At 40.6% G+C, this 20892-nt stretch overlaps 1 protein-coding gene across 2 annotated transcripts in view; it reads left to right on the top strand.

Moving 5' to 3' along the window:
- Positions 1 to 758: 758 nt before the first annotated feature.
- Positions 759 to 20892, top strand: part of LOC149233055 (uncharacterized) — an 84806-nt gene continuing 64672 nt past the window's right edge. The window contains exons 1-4 of one of the 2 annotated variants that reach the window (XM_089379673.1): positions 759 to 1114; positions 2405 to 2502; positions 2769 to 2867; positions 2967 to 3083. In XM_089379673.1, the coding sequence (XP_089235799.1) occupies positions 783 to 1114; positions 2405 to 2502; positions 2769 to 2867; positions 2967 to 3083 (646 nt within the window). In that variant the 5' untranslated portion in view covers positions 759 to 782. Of the gene's footprint in view, positions 1115 to 2404; positions 2503 to 2768; positions 3084 to 20892 lie in introns of both variants that reach the window. The other variant, XM_089379672.1, reaches the window with a different exon arrangement.

Genomic DNA, 20892 nt, shown 5'->3' on the forward strand with positions numbered 1-20892 from the left:
TGGTTTAGTAAATGGGGTATTTGCTTGAACACGTGTCCCATAAACAACAAAGAGATAAAAATTATGTTATGGAAAAGTTCCACAAGTGTACTTGGGATAAGGAGTTAGGAGGAAAGAAAAATTACTATATTGAAGTGTTTAATCCCACTCATAGTCATCAACCAAAAGCATACATAGAGGCCAATATCTCTTGGAGAGCCAAAATTCTTATTGCTCAGTTAATGATTAATTCTCATCAACGCTGGAAAAGGCCAAAAGAAGTGTGGGAGGAAAGAGTAAGCATTTTCTGTTTTTCCGGAAAAGTGGAAACAAAAAAACATTTCATTTTAGAATGTGAGGCCTTCAAAAACAACAGGGAAAATTATGCAGATATGTTGGCAGCTAGCTCTTGGGATAATCTATTTAGCGAGGGGTTTGTCGAGAAGTTGGGAGCATTTATTTTGAAGCTTCACAGAGAAAAAGGGCTGAATATGTCAAGAAAATGAAGAAGCAATCTGTCCCATAGACTATCTTTAGCCTCGTGGACATAAAAATAATTTCTTTCTTTCTTTTTACAAGCATTTTTTTTGAAAGTGAGAAAATCTATCATAACTAAGTGAAATAAAAACAATTTTAAAACACACTCCAGACCCAATTATTATTCTCATTCCAATTTTGTAACAATTTAATTAAAGTTTCCTTTTATTTATTTATTTCTCATTCTCATTCTTATTCTTATTTTTATTATTATTATTATTTAAATAAAAACTCTCGGAGCAACATGCAAAGATCACTAGAGTTTGATGCAATCACTAGCGTTTGATGCAAAGATCAAGTTTGCACTCGCCTCCATTTTATCTGCGCTGAAAAAAGTTAGAGTGGAAACCTGGAAGGGGTGTTCTATGGAGGCTCAGGAAAAAGCCGAAGAGGGTGAGGGTTTTGGTCTGCTGGGGGAAGTTCATTACGAAGACATAGGAAATGGGAAGCTCAGATGCCTTGAAACTGGTCACGAATTGCCCTCTAAAAATGTACTATCCTATGGCAACAGCAAAGGCTGTCGCTTGGCGCTCATCGATCGTGCTCTCGCTGAGAAAAAGCCTCCTCTGAATTTATTCGAACAAAGTCCCATTGCCAAGTAAGTCAAGTGTGCTTAACGATTTTCTGTGCATTCATTGCACTCTGTTGTATTTTGATGTCAATCAGATCTCAATTCTATAAGCGAAGAATTCGTATCCTAAATTTGTGAGGGACCTGATTGCCTTAGGATTCAGGGTTTAGGGTTTTCCGTTGCTGTTTCATAGCTGGAAATACCTAAATGTTTGAAACGCTGAGAAAATGCATCCTGAGCTGCCAGAATTTGGAACTGCCCCAACTTTAGCCCAGCTCCAATTCTCACCCCTCCCCACGCCCACCTTTTTTGATCGCTTGTCTATAACAATACGAATATACAACAGATTTGGGTTCGTGATAATCAGTATGCAGAAATTTTAATATTTCATATGCCCAACCGTGGATTCTAGTATACGATTTTGTACTTTTCTCTATCTGGCTTAATTATTTGCGCAGCATGGAAGGTTATGTGTACTTTTTAATGTCCCCACCTGGTCTACTTGACCTCTTCTTTAGAACAAAAAATGGAAAATGAATTTAATCAGAATTTAATTAGGGATTTCATCAAAGTTGTTGGGAATTTTATGATCGCGTTACATGGCAGTAAGCAATAAAAACAAGTTCGATATATACGGATGGTCTGAGTTATGCTTGGTTTTACAGTATTTGACCTGTCATTGCTTTAGACCAACTAAAATGTTCAGTGCGTGTGCACGCGCTCAACATATTTTCTGGAGAAAAAAAAATGTATCATCTTTATCTCATATGACAAACAAAATGATACATAAACCTTTAGCCATGTGATAGTCTTACCAGGATGAAAAAAATCTATCAAGAAATGGTCCAGATTTAGAAGAAACTTTAGTCTCGCTAGCAGCTGCTACTTAGCGAGATGGCATATAACAAACAAACATCCTGAAGGGGTGTATCCAAAACAAACAAAATATGAGAAAAGGTCCGGGGATCACTGAAAGATTCTCCTAGGTTGCAATGGACTTGATGTCCCATCTTGTGCTCAGTGATCATCAGTAAACCAGCTTGAGAATCTACTGCCCTCTTGGAAATATCAACAATGCTCAGTGATCATCAGTAAACCAGCTTGAGAATCTACTGCCCTCTTGGAAATATCAACAATAGCAGCATTTTTCTCCTGCATTGTATATTATGACATCCGCCCGTTCGCTCACACATATAGTCAGCGGAACTGTTCAAAGAGAGAGAGGGTTTTGGTTGTCTTAACTTGACTGTGAAATAATCATGTTCATTGCTTTTAAATGCAAAGTTTGTTCATTCATTATTGTTTGTTTTTCTGCAGAGGGAAGCTGATTTGTAAACTGACGGGTGACATTATCAACAAAACAGAGCAACATATCTGGAAGCATCTAAGTGGCAAAAAATTTCAGAAAAGATTAGGTGTGCCTTTTCCCATCCAGTTCTGTTTGTTAACATGGACAAGCGTGGACAGTGACTGCCTATTTTTCATTTCATGGTTTCTTTCTGTTGTCTCCTGTTTTTCCATGGTTTCTATATGTCCATATTATTATGTTTTGTTCTTGAAATTTTGTCATCACTTATCAGCTTAAGTTGTTCTTACATGCTAATTGTTACCGTAGTAATCATAGATTCCAGAATTATCAAGTGTTCTGATTCATTTTTCTCATCATTGTCCTCTCATTCAGCTGAGAAAGAGGCAGAGAAAGAGAGGTTGCGCAAAGCGGGGAAGAAGATTGAAAATGGCTCTGAGCCAAAAAAGATTAGGACCAAGATGAATAAACATAGTAATGATGTGGATTTAGTTAGGAATAATGCCACTGCTACTGCAGATGCTGAACCTAAGAGTGATTCTGAAGGATCAGATTTTTGGACTCCACCTGTAGGTAGTCGGTGGGATGATGATGATGGCAAAGACAGATGGGAGGGTCTTACAGACTCCAAGTCAAAACAGAAAAATGGGATAGAGAAGATGGCTGATGATGGTAGCACTAATGCTGAAGGTAGAAAGCTCATTCTTAAATCCTCAAATTTCAATTATTTTCAAATATTTATTTGACAATTACTATGTTTACTGAAATTTCATCTATTATGATTCATAGATGAAATCCAATGGTTCCATGGAGTGCAACACGTTGGCCTCTATTAAGGAGGTCAAGAATTAGGTTTTGAGATTTGATATTGTTCATTGTAACTAAATGCTTTTTTCCAGTGCTGATAATATCGGTATCGGGAAAATATCGGCGAGGGTCCAGAAAATATCTTATCGGCAATATCGTCGAAAATACCGGCAAAATATCGGCAAGCATAAAAAATGCATAATATATTCATTTTTTTGGTCAGATTTTTAAACATATAAAGCAATAACAACATGAAATAAACACATTGGTACATAAATATGAAGAAAACACTGATATATATGATGTCAAATAGAAATGATACATCAAAGGCGATACCAAATCCCGCTGATCCCTGATAATTGTCCATTCAAGGACTCAAATGTGGAGAACCAATACAAAATAACATCACATATATAAAAGTATCTCATCATCATGAGTTATATGTAGCATAACAAATAAAACTAGCAGCTATCTATCTGAAATCACTGCCCTCTCCCCCTTTTACGGGAAAACATGATGGGCTGTTTGCCAGGCCTGCCCCTAGTAGTAGAAGGCCCTGACCCTGCCTCTACACCTAATGTCAAATAATGAGTGCTAGGTATGGGGCTATGCTCTCCTATATCTATAGCAAATGGTGTTGATGCTGATGCTCCCGTAGTGTCCTCCTCCTCCTCCTCTTCTGAGTGCTACTGCTCCTCTGACTCCGAGTCCTCCTCTTGCTGCCCCTGTTCTAATGGATCATCTGCCACTGGCTCTAACCATGAAGGTGACTCCTCTAAGATGGGCTCCTCAGACTCCACCCTCCATGGAGACAATACATCAATATTGTCTAAGGAAATGGTATCTGGATCCGTTGGTGATTCTATTTGCCTCACTCGAAGTCGGATGTTGTAATGCACATGCACCAAATCGTTGAGGCGTGCGAACTCCAACCTGTAAGAGTGTCAAAAAAAGTAATGAGTCTTGACTCTTGACTCTTGACACTTGAAGCTCATAAATTAAAAATTAAAAATTACAATAAGTGTAATTGCTCAACCAAAGGCTTGAGCTCAAAGTTATACTTGTTGCGCTTTTTGGCGTGTATTTTCTCAAATACACTCCAATTGCGGTCACACCCTGAAGAGCTACATGTTTGACTCAAGATTCGTATGGCCAATTTATGCAAATTTGGTGCCCTTGCACCATAGCTTCACCACCAAATATCTACAACAAAATAATGAAATAAAAAATTCAAAAACTTAAAACATAATTAAACTTTCAAATAAAAGTTACATAATAGAATTTAAAAAAAATAGAATTATAAGTAAGGAAATTCTAAATTGAAAATTCTAATTTCTAATGAGTGATGACTTGTCACTTACGTGGCATGAAGAGGGCCCTTTCCCTAATAGCATCATCAAAGCCAAAGAGGCCAACACAATCCCGATAAGACTGTATCTCGCGATTGATTTTGCTACGAAGCTCAGGATCAGGTTACCATCCTCTGAATACAGGAATGGAGCCGTTCCATCACCTCGCCATCAAAATCAAAGTTGCATTTGTATGAAAATGCGGGGTTGAGGAAGAGTGCTGCTGCATGAATGGGTCGATGAAGCATCCCTGTCCACCGACTATCAATCACATCCCATAACATCATCTGCCTATCAAGGCCAACAGAACCCTTGTTTGCATAATAGGAACGAATGGCCTCCTTGGCCCTATCCATGCCCTCATACAATTAAGCCATTGGAGGCTTCTCCCCATCCACCAATCTAAGAACCTTTACTATAGGTTCACTAACTGCACATGCTTCTTCTACTCCGTGCCAAAATGTCTCAGAGTACACCATTTTTGCAATGGCTTTCCCGTCATGTCTCCTGTTGTATATACAATTACCCCAATCATCAGACACAAACATTTGCGTCAACTCGAACTGACATCGAAGCAAAGACTGAAGAGTAATAAAGTTTGTGGCAAAACGTGTGATGGCAGGACGCTGCAACTCCTTGTTTCTAGTGAACCTCCTCATGAGGCTAAGAACAAAAGCATGGTTATAAATAAACTTGGGGATGCTCCTAGCCATAGCAACTGCCTCCTTGATGAAGGGGAGTTTCCCCATATCCCCAAGCCAATGTTTTTAAAACCGGAACCGGTGACCGGACCGGTCCACCTAATGAACCGGTTTACCGATTGGAACCGGTCTAACCGAGACTGGTTTGGTCTAAACGAACCGGTTTTAAAAAAATACATTAAATAATTAATTTTTAATGAAACAAAACTATTTTTAAGATGTAAAACCATGATTCCAAGCCAATAGAGACAAAATATGCAAAGTTTGCTAATTTATATACCACGTGAAGGTGAATATATCAAAATGGCACCGAGTACAATACATATCATCGACAAAATAGCAAAATACATAAGAAATGAGGCTCTAAATGGCCTATAAAGTCCAAAAACAATGCTGCAAGCTATGAGGCCATTGGCCTACTACAAGTCTACAGTGTACACATGATCAATCATCAAGTCCATCACCACTACTAGACACAGGATCATCATCAAGAGCTACATAGACATCATCTGGTTCAGAGTCTGAGGATGCCTCAGCCTGATCTGCAACCTCAGTATCAATGCCACCAATGACAATAGAAGTGGACCTAATGGAAGCACGAGTTTGTTGACCTGCACAACTAGTGCCTTCCATTGGTTCCTTGCCTTTCCTTGATGCCGCTACTGATCCTGGTTTTGATGCCGCCACATCATCTGCCTCATCCCCCGCTAAAGCCATGTCGATATCAAAATCAACCTCAAACACAGGATCTTCAGTGTCCTCCACCCATTTTGATGTTGGATCAATATCGTCCAACACAATGGGATCTAGATCAGGTGATTTGCTCATCATTTGGTTCCTCCTCAGTCGAAGGTTGTATTGCACAAAAACAAGATCATTTAACCGTTTTTGTTCCAAACGGTTTCTCTTCTTCGTGTGTATGCGCTCAAAAACAGACCAATTGCGCTCACAACCTGAAGCACTGCAAGTTTGACTGAGGACTCTAATTGCAAACCTTTGCAATTGAGGACACTGGCCACCAAATAACTCCCACCAATGTGCAATTTAATACCCCTTGGGATTGCCCAATCAGCCAATATAATAATTCCTAAATGTGCCAAATTAAACTTTTGCAATAATCAAAATGCTCATTGAAGCCTTCTGTCAAACCAGTGATGCGGGGGAGCGGCCCCCCCCCCTTCGAACCCGCTCCCGAAGCGCGCTCCGGGCGGGAGCGGCTCGGGAGCGCGCTCCCCAAATCGCTCCCGGACGGGAGCGATTTTCGGGAGCGCGCTCCCGTAAAAAAATTTGCGCTCCCTGGTCTGTGAGGGAGCGCTTCAGGGAGCGATCGCTCCCGCGCTCCCGAAGCGCTTTTTAATGCCCGGGAGCGATCGGGGAGCGATCGCTCCCTGATTGCTCCCGGGCATTAAAAAACGCTCCGGGAGCGAATTTTAAAATTCCGGGAGCGATTCGGCGGAAAAAAATTCCGCGGACCCGAAAAAAACAAAAAATTAAACTAATTTTTTTGGGTTTATAAGCCCAATGGGCCAAAACAAAATCATTTCAATGAGATTGAGCTTGAGTTTGAGAGCAAAGGAGCAAGGAGCAAGAGCTGAGGAGCAAGGAGCCAGAGCTGAGGAGCGAGGAGCAAGTGCCAAGGAGCGAGGAGCAAGCTTGCAGAGGTAAGTAACTTAATCATTTAGTTAGTTTAGCTGGTTAGGTAGTTAATTTGGTTAGTTTCATTTACCTGTTTGAGTTTAAAGATCATTAATTTAAATTAAATTAATAAATTAAATGAATTAATCCCAATAAACTAAATTAATTTGCAGATTCAAGACTCAAACCCTACAAACATCAAACACGATGGACCTGAGCATTTTTATTGGCATTTTCCTCTTCCTGGTCCCCTTTCTGGTTATTATGGTGGTGGAGAGTAGGAAACGGAGGGGGCCTGAAACTGAAGAGGTGGATGAAGAAGCCGGAGGAAGTCAAATAGGTGAAAACCCCAGTGAGGAGGATGTGGAGGGTGAACATGAGGGTCAAAAAACTAAACAAGACCAAACTCCATTGTGGAAATATGTTCAGAGGCCTGAAACAGGGAGAGGGGGTGGAACCACTAAATTTCATTGCCCCCATTGCAACTCTGATTTCACAGGCTCATACACCCGTTTGAGAAGACACCTTTGCGGGAAAAGGGCATGGGATGGAGAGAAACAAATAGGAATCAGAACTTGCGACGCGGTGTCAACAGCAGATAGAGCCAAATACATAAAGGAAGAGGAGGACGCCCAATACAAAGCAAAAAGATCAAGGGGTTTCTTTGAAAGCTCACAAAGAACTCCTTCAGCATCCTCCCAAGGCAGTGGATATGGACATGGAGGCTCAGGGTCATCATCTTTACGCCGTAGAACCATATCAGATTTCCTTGATGAGGGGTGTAGGAATGATGTGGATTCAAAAATTTACAGGTTCCTCTATGCAAATGGGATACCATTCAATGTTCTACGCTCACCTTATTGGCACGAAATGGTTTCTGCCATAAATGATGCCCCTAAAGGATACAAGAGCCCTGGGTATGACAAGGCAAGAACAGTTGGCCTTGATCATGAAAAAGCAAAAATATCACAATCTTTGAATAAAATGACAAGTTCTTGGACTGACAATGGGGTGTCCATTGTATCTGATGGATGGACAAATGTAAAAGGCAAGCCATTGATAAGTGTTCTTGCTGTGTCCCGAAGTGGTCCCATTTTTCTAGCTGCACATGATTACTCAGACAAGTTCAAGACCGCTATCAACATTGCAGAAGCATTGCTTGAAACAATTGAGCGTATTGGCCCATACAATGTCATCCAAGTCATCACTGATAATGCTCCTAATTGTAAGGCAGCGGGAGCAATTATTGAGGATAGATACCCGAACATATTTTGGTCTGGATGTTTGGTTCACACATTGAACCTTCTGTTGCATGATATTGTCAAAAACAAAAATGAACAATACCAATGGATTGGGGATTTGTACAAGAGAGGAAAAAAATGATAAAATTTATTACAAATCATAGCAATACCCATGGCCTTTTCCGCAGTCACTCGAGATTGGAGTTGCTGAAGATTGCGAGGACTAGATTTGGTAGCTATTACCTCACCTTCAGGCGCCTTTTGAAGGTAAGAGAGGGTTTAGCTAGCATGGTATCAAGTCCAAATTGGCAGGTGTTAAAGGAAAGGACTACAAATGTAGCTGACATTGCAGGTTTTGAAACGGTGGAGGAGGCCGCTCTTGATGGGCAGTTTTGGACAGCTGTGAGACAGGTATTGGATTTCACCAAGCCAATTTATAACATGATTCGGTTTGCAGATACAGACAAACCAGTGATTGGCGAGGTGTATGAGCAAATGGATACCATGTTGGGGGAAATAAAAGACATTGTTAATAACAGAGATCCCGACTTGTACAATCTGATTCACGATTGTGTGTGTGAACGGTGGAAAAGGCTTAACCTTCCACTACATTGCTTGGCGTATATCCTTACGCCAAAATACTACTCAGATTCTTGGTTGGGCAAACCTGCAGCAGGGGGTGGTGTTAGGACCAAACCCCATTTAGATCGAGAGGTAACTAAAGGATATCTGGATGCATTAGAAAAGTTGGTGCCTGACAGGGAGGAATGTGCAGCTGTGCGCCTTGAAATAGGCAGATACTTCACTGGCAGTGGTTTGTATGGTAACTTCCATGCAATGGACGACAAAGATAAATTTGATTCTCTCACATGGTGGGAAACATATGGCGGCGACGGACTTTTGCGAAAATTGGCATTGAAAGTTCTTGCACAGGTTGTAAATTCTTCTTCTGCAGAGAGGTGTTGGAGCACCTACAGTTATATACATAATGTGAAAAGAAACAGGCTCAACGAAAACCGAGCAGAAAGCTTGGTTTATGTGCACTACAATTTGAGGTTGTTGAGCCATTACTGTGATCGGGCTAATGAAGATCCCACATATAAAATTTGGGACAATCACCCTGAGGACGACAATTTAGAGGATGGCATTGTACATATGGAAGAACTAGAAGATGAGCTTGTACGGGATGAAGCTGAAGCAGCTGCAGCAGCCATGCCACCTCCACCTCCACCATCCAGTAGCAGTTCTCGGGGCCCGAGTCTTGTTCCATTGCTGTCGCCACCTCCATCGACACCCTCGCGTGGAGGCTCTAGTTCTGGTCGTCGGTCTGGGCGGGAGACTCCTAGAAGACCGCCAAGACCTACTTATACTCCTGGAGACTCTCGTGGCAAGGGCCACTTGTAGATTTACAGTTTACTTGTCTTTTTTAGTTTCTATTAGACTTGTCACTTTAGTTTTCATAACTGTTCAGTGTTGAGTTTTGAGTCCTTGACTCTTGACTCTTGACTCTTTCATATCATTATGACATTATGATATTTTTTGTAAACATTATATCACTGTGACAATGAAAATTTGAAGTTTGAAGTTGGGCCTTGGCAATTATAACTCATTGGTAATGATTGTGAATTATGAATATGATGCTTTGTGAAAGACTAAAGTTGTTTCATTTCATCTCATTATTCATGTTTCATTTTATAAATTTTTAACATTTCATATCATGTTAACAGTTAGAAGTTAGGACTTAGAAATATCTTCGATATTACTTCTTGTAATGGTTAAACTTGGCTTACAAGTACAACTTGTTACTTTGGTGATCAATGATGATAAATGTTATTGAATTGAATGTTATTTTAATTTATTATTTTACTAAGGTTGATGACGATTATAATTTCTAGATGATTGATGTGATATGGTTCAATGATCAATTTATGTTTTTTTATGTTTTTTATGTCTATTTCATCATTCTACATGTTTTTGTTGACATATATGTATCAAAAATTAAAAAATATAAAAAATATATATATTTTTAAAAAATCGCTCCGGGATTCGCTCCCAAACCGGGAGCTTCTGAAAATGGTCGCTCCCGCTCCCGCTTCCGCTCCCGCTCCCCGCTCCCGCTCCCGCTCCCAAGTAACACTGTGTCAAACACTTATCATACATCCAACCACTACATGGTCCATTAACTCATTGAAACAATTCAGCAAACAGTTTATTAACAGCCATTTTGACAAACAGATTATTCAAACAGTTTGCCTATAGATAAAAGGGCAGCACTATTTTGACAAATATTTTGCATGCAAGATAAATAGAAAACCTCAGCATCATATGCACAACATATTAAGCATGTGCAACTCACCACTTATTTATTAAAAACTGAAGGAAAGATTCTCATGTCAAATCTGGTTACAAAATATCATGGAAACCTGAGAACGTTTGCCTGTAGAAAATAGGGATTACTGAGTTTGATTGCTGTCTCTGCATAAGAAGATTTGGCGCTCAGAGCTGAGGTATTCTGCCTCCAATTCCTTGAAGTCTTTTTATTACCTTGTTGCCAATGATAAACCATTCCACTGCCCAGCAAACAAAGCAACTTGGCCTGGTGGATTATGTGAATTTTGGGCTGCTTAAACATATATTTGTCTTGTCGTGGCTATGGCACAAGGTGGCTGTAGTTTTAATACAGAGAATGTTGCTATTTAGTAAGTCTGCTTGCAGAGAGAAATCTGCTATCCAGGAGTGATTTTCCTTGCATTACAAAAGTTACCCTTTTAATAAATTGATCTCCAAGATAACCAGCGCTACTTCCTTCAAAATATGGCACCTTAGTCTCTATCATATGACAGATTTAATGCCCAGAAATAAGTTTTTGCATGATTCGGTGGGCATGCCAAAAACCGACCGGTTTAGGATGGAACCGGCCGGTTTTCACCGGTTAGGGCCCAGAAAACGGCGAAAGGCAAGGTCTAACCAGGTTTTTGTTGGAAATAATACTGAGAGGGGGGGTGAATCAGTATTATCTAATTCTTTTAATAAATCTTCTTTATTTGTTCTTTGAATTATTTTGCATGTCAGTACCATAAAATAATGAGCATGAACAAAAGAAAACAGATAGTCACACCAAAGAACACAAGATGTAAGGTGGAAACCCAATGTGGGTGAAAACCACCTGCTGCAATATGTCTCTATCTTCTTTCAAATTAGAAACTCCTTTTACAATGGTTTTGTATTGGTGCAGTCCTTTACCAGTACGCAGGCTGCAACCTGCAGAGAGCTACAACTCTCTCTCTCGTTTTCCAGTCTCTCCTAGAAGGGAGCTACGACCCCCTACTTCTTTTCTTACAAGGACCACTTTTCATAAATTTTCAAACTGGATCCATAAGCATCAAATAATCATCAAGTATAAGAGAATCACCCAGTCAACTGTAGTAACCAGATCAACAATAATAGGACCAAACCCAGAACACAACAATGATAAACAAAGATTTTAAGAGAAGTAAGCACCCTGCTCAACTGCTGGCCTGCTTACGTAAGCACCCTGCTCAACTGCTAGCCTGCTTACAGTACTCACCCTGCTCAACTGCTTGCCTGCTTACAGTACGCACCCTGCTAAACTGCTAGCCTGCTTATGTACGCACCCTGCTCAACTGCTAGCCTGCGTACCTCGCTTTGAGTCTATTGAATTGCCTGCGGACCTCCGCACCTGCAACCCTTCTATGCCTGCGTGCCGGCGCACCTGCAACCCTTCTGTGCCTGCGTACCGGCGCACCTGAAGCCCTTCTGTGCCTGCGTACCGGCGCACCTGCAACCCTTCTGTGCCTGCGTACCGGCGCACCTGCAACCCTTCTGTGCCTGCGTACCGACGCACCTGAAACCCTTCTGTGCCTGCGTATGTACGCACTTTTCTTTCACTGTACCTGCGTACCTTCGGGCATAGATGAATTCAAGATTTCAGAAATAACCCAGACAGTCAGATCTACAGATTTGAACATGCACCGAAGAGATCTCGATCCATCAGTAGATTCGCCTTATTTAGATCTAGACATACTCCCAAGAGAGATCATAATATGTCAGATCTAGCCCTCATAAGATATTCAACCCAAAGCGTGCTCAAGCCAAATGATCTCCTTTGCTTTATATAGGAAAGCTCTTCCTTAAATCATGGATCAATACCACGAGCCGACACCATAATAACACAATACCATCGGCTAAATACCAAGAGTAAAACATAAGAAAACCCCACATGTGAATTTCTTTGCCTTGAAATGTGTGCACTGGGGGTATGCACCTCTTGAACGGGATAACTGCGGGTATGTACGCACTTTATGTAACACTGACCTGCGTGTACGCACCTTATGCAAGGTGTACCTGCGTACCCCTTATTTTCTTTAATATTTGATAGCTGATCATCAATCTCTGCTGCTGACTCGAAGTACTGTGATCTATCACCTGAATGGGTTGCCATCAAGGACAACACTTTAGCCATAATGCCAACAATCTCCCCCTTTGGACTTGATGGCAACCTCAAAGCTTCAGCTTCATTCTCCCCCTTTGACATCAAGGGCAAAGGGTTATGCTCCCCCTAAGAACATGCTCCCCCTGAATATGAACCAGATTTGCAACGAAGAACCATAATCCACCATGAAAGAGATAGAGACATATTGCAGCTACTTCGAAGATCTCCTTCTGCACATCCTCCATAATGCCAACAATGCATTATATGCTCCCCCTGAACCTGTACCATCAATCAGAAGAGGTTCAGCAATAAGATGATGCATCAACAACCCCCAGCTTTTGCCTGAGGTATTCAAAAGTGTCCCTGGGCAATGGTTTGGTGAGAATATCAACAACTTGTTCCTTAGAAGGAGCATACTCCAACTTGACCTTCTGTTCGAGCACTTGTTTCCGGAGAAAATGATACTTGATTGGTATGTGCTTGGTTTTTGAATGCATAACAGGATTCTTTGAGATGCTGATTGCACTTGTGTTATCACATAAGATGGGGATTGGTGGTGTACAAGTGATTTGAAAATCCTGCAAAGTCTGCATCATCCAAAGGAGTTGGGTGCAACAAGATGCAGCAGCAACATATTCCGCTTCAGCTGTAGACAAGGCAATCGAACTCTGTTTCTTGCTGAACCAAGATACCAGTCTGGAACCCATAAAGAACGCACCACCACTTGTGCTTTTCCTGTCATCCATGCTTCCGGCCCAATCTGCATCTGTATAAGCATGAAGTGTAAGATCTGTATCTCTAGGATACCATAAGCCATAATTTTGAGTCCCTTGAAGATATTTGAAAATTCTCTTCACTGCCTGAAGATGAGTCTCCTTCGGATTTGCCTGAAATCTTCCAACTATTCCAACTGCATGCATGATGTCCGGTCGGGTACCTGTCAAATAAAGTAAATTTCCAATCATAGATCTGTAGGTTGGTTGATGTACTGCTGCAGATTCATCATTTGCACTGAGGCTACATCCTGTGACCATGGGTGTACATACTGGTTTTGCATCTTCCATACCATATTTCTTCAAAATCTGTTTGAGATACTTGGTTTGAGATAAAAAGATTCCTCCTTCTTTTTGTTGGATTTGCAAACCAAGGAAATATGTCAGTTCTCCTAGCAAGGACATTTCAAATTCTTTCTGCATGACCGAGGCAAAGTTTTGATTCATAGCTTCTTCATTGCTCCCAAAAATAATGTCATCTACATATACAACAAGTATTAGCAATTTGTCATTTTCAACTTTTATATAAAGATTGCTATCTGCTGATCCTTTTGAAAAGCCTTGTTGATGAAGATATTTGTCCAAACGGTAGTACCAAGCCCATGGAGCTTGTTTGAAACCATAGAGAGCCTTTTTCAATCTGCATACAAGATTTGGATCATTTCCAAGAATGAACCCATCTGGCTGTTCAATGTACACTTCTTCTTCCAAGTCTCCATTCAGAAAGGCTGATTTCACGTCCATTTGAAATACTTTGAAGTTTTGAAAACTTGAGAGAGCAAGGAACATTCGGATGGCCTCAAGTCTTGCAACAGGAGCAAAGGTTTCTTCAAAGTCTATTCCTTCTTGCTGCGCATACCCTTTACAAACAAGTCTGGCTTTGTTTTTAATTACTTCTCCATTTTCATTCAATTTATTTTTGAAGACCCATTTTGTTCCGATAACATTCTTATCTTTTGGTCTAGGAACCAGCTCCCAAGTGTTGTTCTTTTCGATCTGCTCAAGTTCTTCATCCATTGCTTTCACCCAACATTCATCTTTGCATGCCTCTTTCACATTTTGTGGTTCAGTAGAGGAGAGTAATGCGAAATAGCTTGAAGCTTCTGCAACTGTTCTTCTTGTTTGTACACCTGCTTCTTTCTGCCCCATAATCTGAGATTCTGGATGATTCTTCTGAACATATCTGGATGGAGTCTTTTCTTCTATTCTTGTTTGCTCCTCTGGTTCTTCTTGAGGTTCTTCTTCTTCATCATTCTGTTGTTGGGGGTAGCCTTCATCTTCTTCGATGTCTTCATGATGTCCTTGCCTAGGAATGTATCCCTTCTCATCAACCACTACATCAATGCTGTCAACAATTCTGCCAAGTCTTTTATTGTAGCATTTGTATGCTTTGCTATGTGGAGAGTAACCAAGAAGAATGCCTTCATCTGCTCTAGGTTCAAGTTTGCCAAGCTGCTCATCCGTATTCTTGATATAGCATTTGCTCCCAAAGATTTTGAAGTGCTTTACCGAAGGAGTCCTACCACTCCAGAGCTCATGAGGAGTTTGAGTGCTGTTCACCCGGACATTTGTTTTGTTGAGAATAACGACCGTAGCATGTGCAGCTTCACCCCAGAAAGTTGCGGGAGTTCCTGACTCATCAAGCATAGCACGAGCCATTTGTTGGACTGTTCTGTTCATCCTTTCCACAACTCCATTTTGCTGAGGAGTTCTTGCTGTAGAGAATTCTCTTCTTATCCCATGTTCTTCACAGAAATCGAAAAATTCATTTGAAGTAAATTCCCCACCTCTATCGGATCTGAGGCACTTAATTTTGTGACCTGATTCATTTTCAACCAAGGCTTTGAAGGATTTGAATTTTTCGAATGCTTCATCTTTGTGCTTCATAAGTCCTAACCAGACAAACCTGGAGAAATCGTCAATGAATAATATCAAGTATTCTTCTCCTCGAGGTGTCCTTTTCCTGAAAGGACCGCATGTATCTGTATGTACTAGCTCAAGAGGCATGCTAGCTGATCCTTCTTTCTCTGGAAAGTTAGTTCTGGTTTGTTTTCCAAACTGACATGATTTGCATATGGTGTTGTCAGGAATTTTGATATCTGGAAGATCGCGAACGGCCTGATATTTGCATGCTTTTCTTATTTGTGAAAAGCTTAGATGTCCCAACCTCCGATGCCATAACCAGTGCTCATCATCCTTGCTCAGATAGCATTGTTGTTGTCCTTCTTCAAATATGTACAGATTATTTGGAGTTCTTTTGCCTTTGATCACTGTTTTACCTGTATCAAGATCACGAACAAGACATCCATTTGATCTGAATATAACCTCGGTTCTTTGATCACACATCTGGCTGACACTTAGAAGATTATGCTTCAATCCATCAACATACAAAACATTTCCAGCCTTGACCTTTTCTTTTAACTGAGCAATGCCTTTTCCTTTTATAGTTGCAGGAGTATCATTTCCAAAAGAGACTTTCTTTCCCTTTTCTAGAGTAGAATAAGACTCAAGTTTTTCTTTATCACCTGTCATATGCTTCGAACATCCACTGTCAATGTACCATAGATTTTCCTGTCCCTCTGCATAAAATGCTATCCCACATCTTTCTGTTTGAGGTTCTTTTATTCTCCATGTTTTGGTGCTTGAGGCTTGTTCCTTTTTCTGCTGAAACCTGCTCCTGCATTCAGAGTCTTCATGACCAAAGTTATTGCAAATAGAACATTCAACTTCATTTTCAAGAACCGAAAAGTTGTTATAGGTCCTTTTTGTAATCCCCGTCATACTTCTTTGTTTTTGAGCTTCCCTAGTCATGATCGTTTTATATGCAACACATTGAGCTGCTTTGTGACCAAAGTTATGGCAAGAAAAGCATTGTCCATTGAAGAAACTTCTGCGGTTATCGAATCTACCAGCCAATTGATTGTAATTTCTATTGTCATCTATTCTTGAACCAAATTGAGAAGATTTTACCTGTGGCTGGTTGTAGCTTTTGTTCACCCTTAAGATGGATTGCCCCTGATAGTTTCTGTTTGTAATTCGTCCCTGCTTTACCTGATGATCTTCATTGTGCTTTTGCTCATTTCTTCTTGCTGCATCAAGATAACTTTTTGAGGTGGATGCTTGAGAAGTTTCTTCATTATAGCCCAGACCTGTCTTGTTTAGTGGAGACCGCTGCACATTAATAATCTCATCCAAAGTTTCAGATCCTTTGACAAACTTGAGATTAATAGCTTTTGTTTTCTCAATCTCTTTTCTAAGACCAACAATTTCACCTTCTAATTTTTCAAGATGTTTTTCCTTTTCATCAATTTGAAATTGTAGAGTATCAATGATCATGTTCTTTTCTTCTATACATCTCTTGAGTCTAGTAATTTCATCATAAAGGTTATCCACATCTATAGCATCCATATAATCATCATCTTCAAATGCCATTAACAACTTATATTCATTACCTTGTTCATCTTCATCACTGTTTGATAGACCATCACTATCTTCATGAGTGTAGTAGCTTTTCTTATTTGCATTCTGTTTCTTGTTCCATCTAGCAGGTTCCTTTCCTTTATCCTTATAAGGACATTTTACAGCATAATGACCTACTCTTCCACAAGCAAAGCATTTAAAAGGTAACTTACCTCTGAACCTTCCAGAACCCCTTTGAAGATTTCTGACAAAATTTGATTCTTCTTCCTCTTCTTCTGGGACGTGGCTCGCTTCATAATAATCTCCTTTGCCTGATGCCTTGAAAGCAGCTTCTCTTCTGTCTGATGGACCTCCCTTTCTCATTTCATAAGCAGTTAGAATTCCATGTAGCTGAGACATAGTAAGAATTCGTAGATTTTCCTTTTCTTCTATTGCAGATACTTTAGATTCAAACTTGGGGGACAATGATCTTAGAACCTTTTCAACCACAATAGCCTCTTTTATTTCTTCACCCAAATTTTTCATACAGTTAACAACCTCATCTACCCGAAGAAAATAGTTAGCCACACTTTCATCATTATACATTTTGAGAGTCTCATACTGAATTCTGAGAGTTTGAAGTTTAGCACGCTTTACCTGTTCATCTCCTTCATAGCTTGTGACAATTTTGTCCCATATCTCTTTTGCGGATTTATAGTGCATTACCTTCATGAATTCTGATTGAGATATACATCCTAATAGAGTACTGACTGCTTTCGCATTTGTTTCATACTTCTTTTTCTCGGCTGCATCTGTAGGAGTAGCTGAAGGAAAAGCGTAGCCTGTCTCTACGATGTCCCAAACTTCTGTACCAAGAGATTGAAGATAGGCAGTAACTCTTACCTTCCAATAATTGAAGTTTGTCCCATCAAAAACCGGTGGCCTGATTGATGCTTCTCTCTCGTAGTTGCTCATGATGAACGATCTACCTTCAAGCGATCAAGCTTCTCTGAAGGACCTGCTCTGATACCAATTGTTGGAAATAATACTGAGAGGGGGGGTGAATCAGTATTATCTAATTCTTTTAATAAATCTTCTTTATTTGTTCTTTGAATTATTTTGCATGTCAGTACCATAAAATAATGAGCATGAACAAAAGAAAACAGATAGTCACACCAAAGAACACAAGATGTAAGGTGGAAACCCAATGTGGGTGAAAACCACCTGCTGCAATATGTCTCTATCTTCTTTCAAATTAGAAACTCCTTTTACAATGGTTTTGTACTGGTGCAGTCCTTTACCAGTACGCAGGCTGCAACCTGCAGAGAGCTACAACTCTCTCTCTCGTTTTCCAGTCTCTCCTGGAAGGGAGCTACGACCCCCTACTTCTTTTCTTACAAGGACCACTTTTCATAAATTTTCAAACTGGATCCATAAGCATCAAATAATCATCAAGTATAAGAGAATCACCCAGTCAACTGTAGTAACCAGATCAACAATAATAGGACCAAACCCAGAACACAACAATGATAAACAAAGATTTTAAGAGAAGTAAGCACCCTGCTCAACTGCTGGCCTGCTTACAGTACTCACCCTGCTCAACTGCTTGCCTGCTTACAGTACGCACCTTGCTAAACTGCTAGCCTGCTTATGTACGCACCCTGCTCAACTGCTAGCCTGCGTACCTCGCTCTGAGTCTATTGAACTGCCTGCGGACCTCCGCACCTGCAACCCTTCTGTGCCTGCGTACCGGCGCACCTACAACCCTTCTGTGCCTGCATACCGGCGCACCTGAAGCCTTTCTGTGCCTGCGTACCGGCGCACCTGCAACCCTTCTGTGCCTGCGTATCGGCGCACCTGCAACCCTTCTGTGCCTGCGTACCGGCGCACCTGAAACCCTTCTGTGCCTGCGTATGTACACACTTTTCTTTCACTGTACCTGCGTACCTTCGGGCATAGATGAATTCAAGATTTCAGAAATAACCCAGACAGTCAGATCTACAGATCTGAACATGCACCGAAGAGATCTCGATCCATCAGTAGATTCGCCTTATTTAGATCTAGACATACTCCCAAGAGAGATCATAATATGTCAGATCTAGCCCTCATAAGATATTCAACCCAAAGCGTGCTCAAACCAAATGATCTCCTTTGCTTTATATAGGAAAGCTCTTCCTTAAATCATGGATCAATACCACGAGCCGACACCATAATAACACAATACCGTCGGCTAAATACCAAGAGTAAAACATAAGAAAACCCCACATGTGAATTTCTTTGCCTTGAAATGTGTGCACTGGGGGTACGCACCTCTTGAACGGGATAACTGCGGGTATGTACGCACTTTATGTAACACTGACCTGCGTGTACGCACCTTATGCAAGGTGTACCTGCGTACCCCTTATTTTCTTTAATATTTGATAGCTGATCATCAATCTCTGCTGCTGACTTGAAGTACTGTGATCTATCACCTGAATGGGTTGCCATCAAGGACAACACTTTAGCCATAATGCCAACAGTTTTTTGGCCGGTTTGGACCGGCCAGCGTGCTAACCAGCCGGTTTGACCGGTAACCGGTTTGACCGGTAACCGGTTTTTCAAAACGGTTTTTAAAACACTGCCTCAAGCAACAAATCCAGACAATGTGCTGCACACGGAGTCCAGAACAATGTGGGATGCCTCTCCATAAGCATTTTGCGAGCAGACACATAATTAGTTGCATTGTTTGTTATGACTTGCACCACATTCTGCACACCAATCTCTTGAATGAACCCATCTAACAACTCACATATCGTTGCTGCATCTTTGATATGTTCTGATGCATCCAACGATTTAATAAACATGGTACCTTTAGGACAATGTACCAAGAAATTTAGAAGGGTCCTACCCTTCCTATCTGTCCAACCATCAGACATCACTATGCATCCAGTAACTTCCCATGTCTTTTTCAACTCCGCCAATCGAGAGTTGATGTCCTGCTTTTCTGCTTGAAGAATTGGCCCCCGCTACTCCTCATATGTGGCACTTTTGTACCCTGGGCCCACAACAGCAATAGCATCACACATTGGCTGCCAAAATGGATTGGTTTTGGTGATGCTGAGAGGTAAGTCGCTCCAAAAAATACACCTCCCCATGACTCTATCTGCTTCTTGCTTCTCCTTCTTTTTAACAAGCGATTTTACGCCAGGTTGTGCTCCAGGTCCTGTTCGTGGAAAAAAAAATGATGACCTCGCAGTCGCACTAGCAGTAGCAGGGGATGGTGTGCCAGCTGTGGAGCCCCTCCCACTAGGGCCATTACCCTCAACATCAAAATCAGGAGAAGATATCCCGAAAGATCTACCTGCACGTTCAACTTTGTTTCTTTCTGCCTCTTCCTTCTTTTTGTCCTTTTCATCAATTGCCTCAAGAGCTTTTTGTATAAGCTCCGGACTAGAAACTGTACAAACCCCAACATCATGTCCACTGAGTCTAGCAAGATGGTATTTCAGTCGTGTAACCCTACCTGTCATCCTGGTCCCATACTCCCAAAATGGGTCCAAGGCGTTTGGCATATTTATATTTTGTAGTGGGCTAACTCAAGCCTAGGGCACCAAAAAAAATTGGAATTAGTAACTTAATAAGTAATACTAATAACCACATCATTTTACAAAACAATTTTTTTGCTACATTATTTGCAAATTTGCAATTTTGCAATGTGAATTGAAAATTGTAAATTCATAAATTCATACATAGAATTTACTTTTAGAAATAGGCAAATGGTAAACCTACCTCACTGTTCACAACTTCACATTGCACAATAAGAAAAACTGTTCACAACTTCACATTGCACAATAAGAAACTAATTTCTAGGGTGAAGAAATTTTATAGAGATGAACCCCTAATATATAATAAAATTAATAAATAGCCTTTGCAGCGATAAACTCAAAAAAAATGGAGTTTGCTCTCCAAATATGGAGAAAACTTGAAAACTTAAAACCCTTGCATTTGCTCATGGGCATGAAAATCTTTTCAAATGGAAAAAAAAATCAAGCAAAATGACTGTAGGCAAATAGGCAAGCAAGAACAATCCTAAAACTAACAAAAAATTCATTAAAATAGGGGTTTATTTGAACATACCTGTTAATGGAAGAAATGAAATTGT

The sequence above is a fragment of the Pinus tabuliformis genome, chromosome J (genome assembly GCF_031772625.1).
Source record: "Pinus tabuliformis cultivar Carrire ecotype Pingquan chromosome J, CPIR1, whole genome shotgun sequence".
Classification (NCBI taxonomy): Eukaryota; Viridiplantae; Streptophyta; class Pinopsida; order Pinales; family Pinaceae; genus Pinus; species Pinus tabuliformis.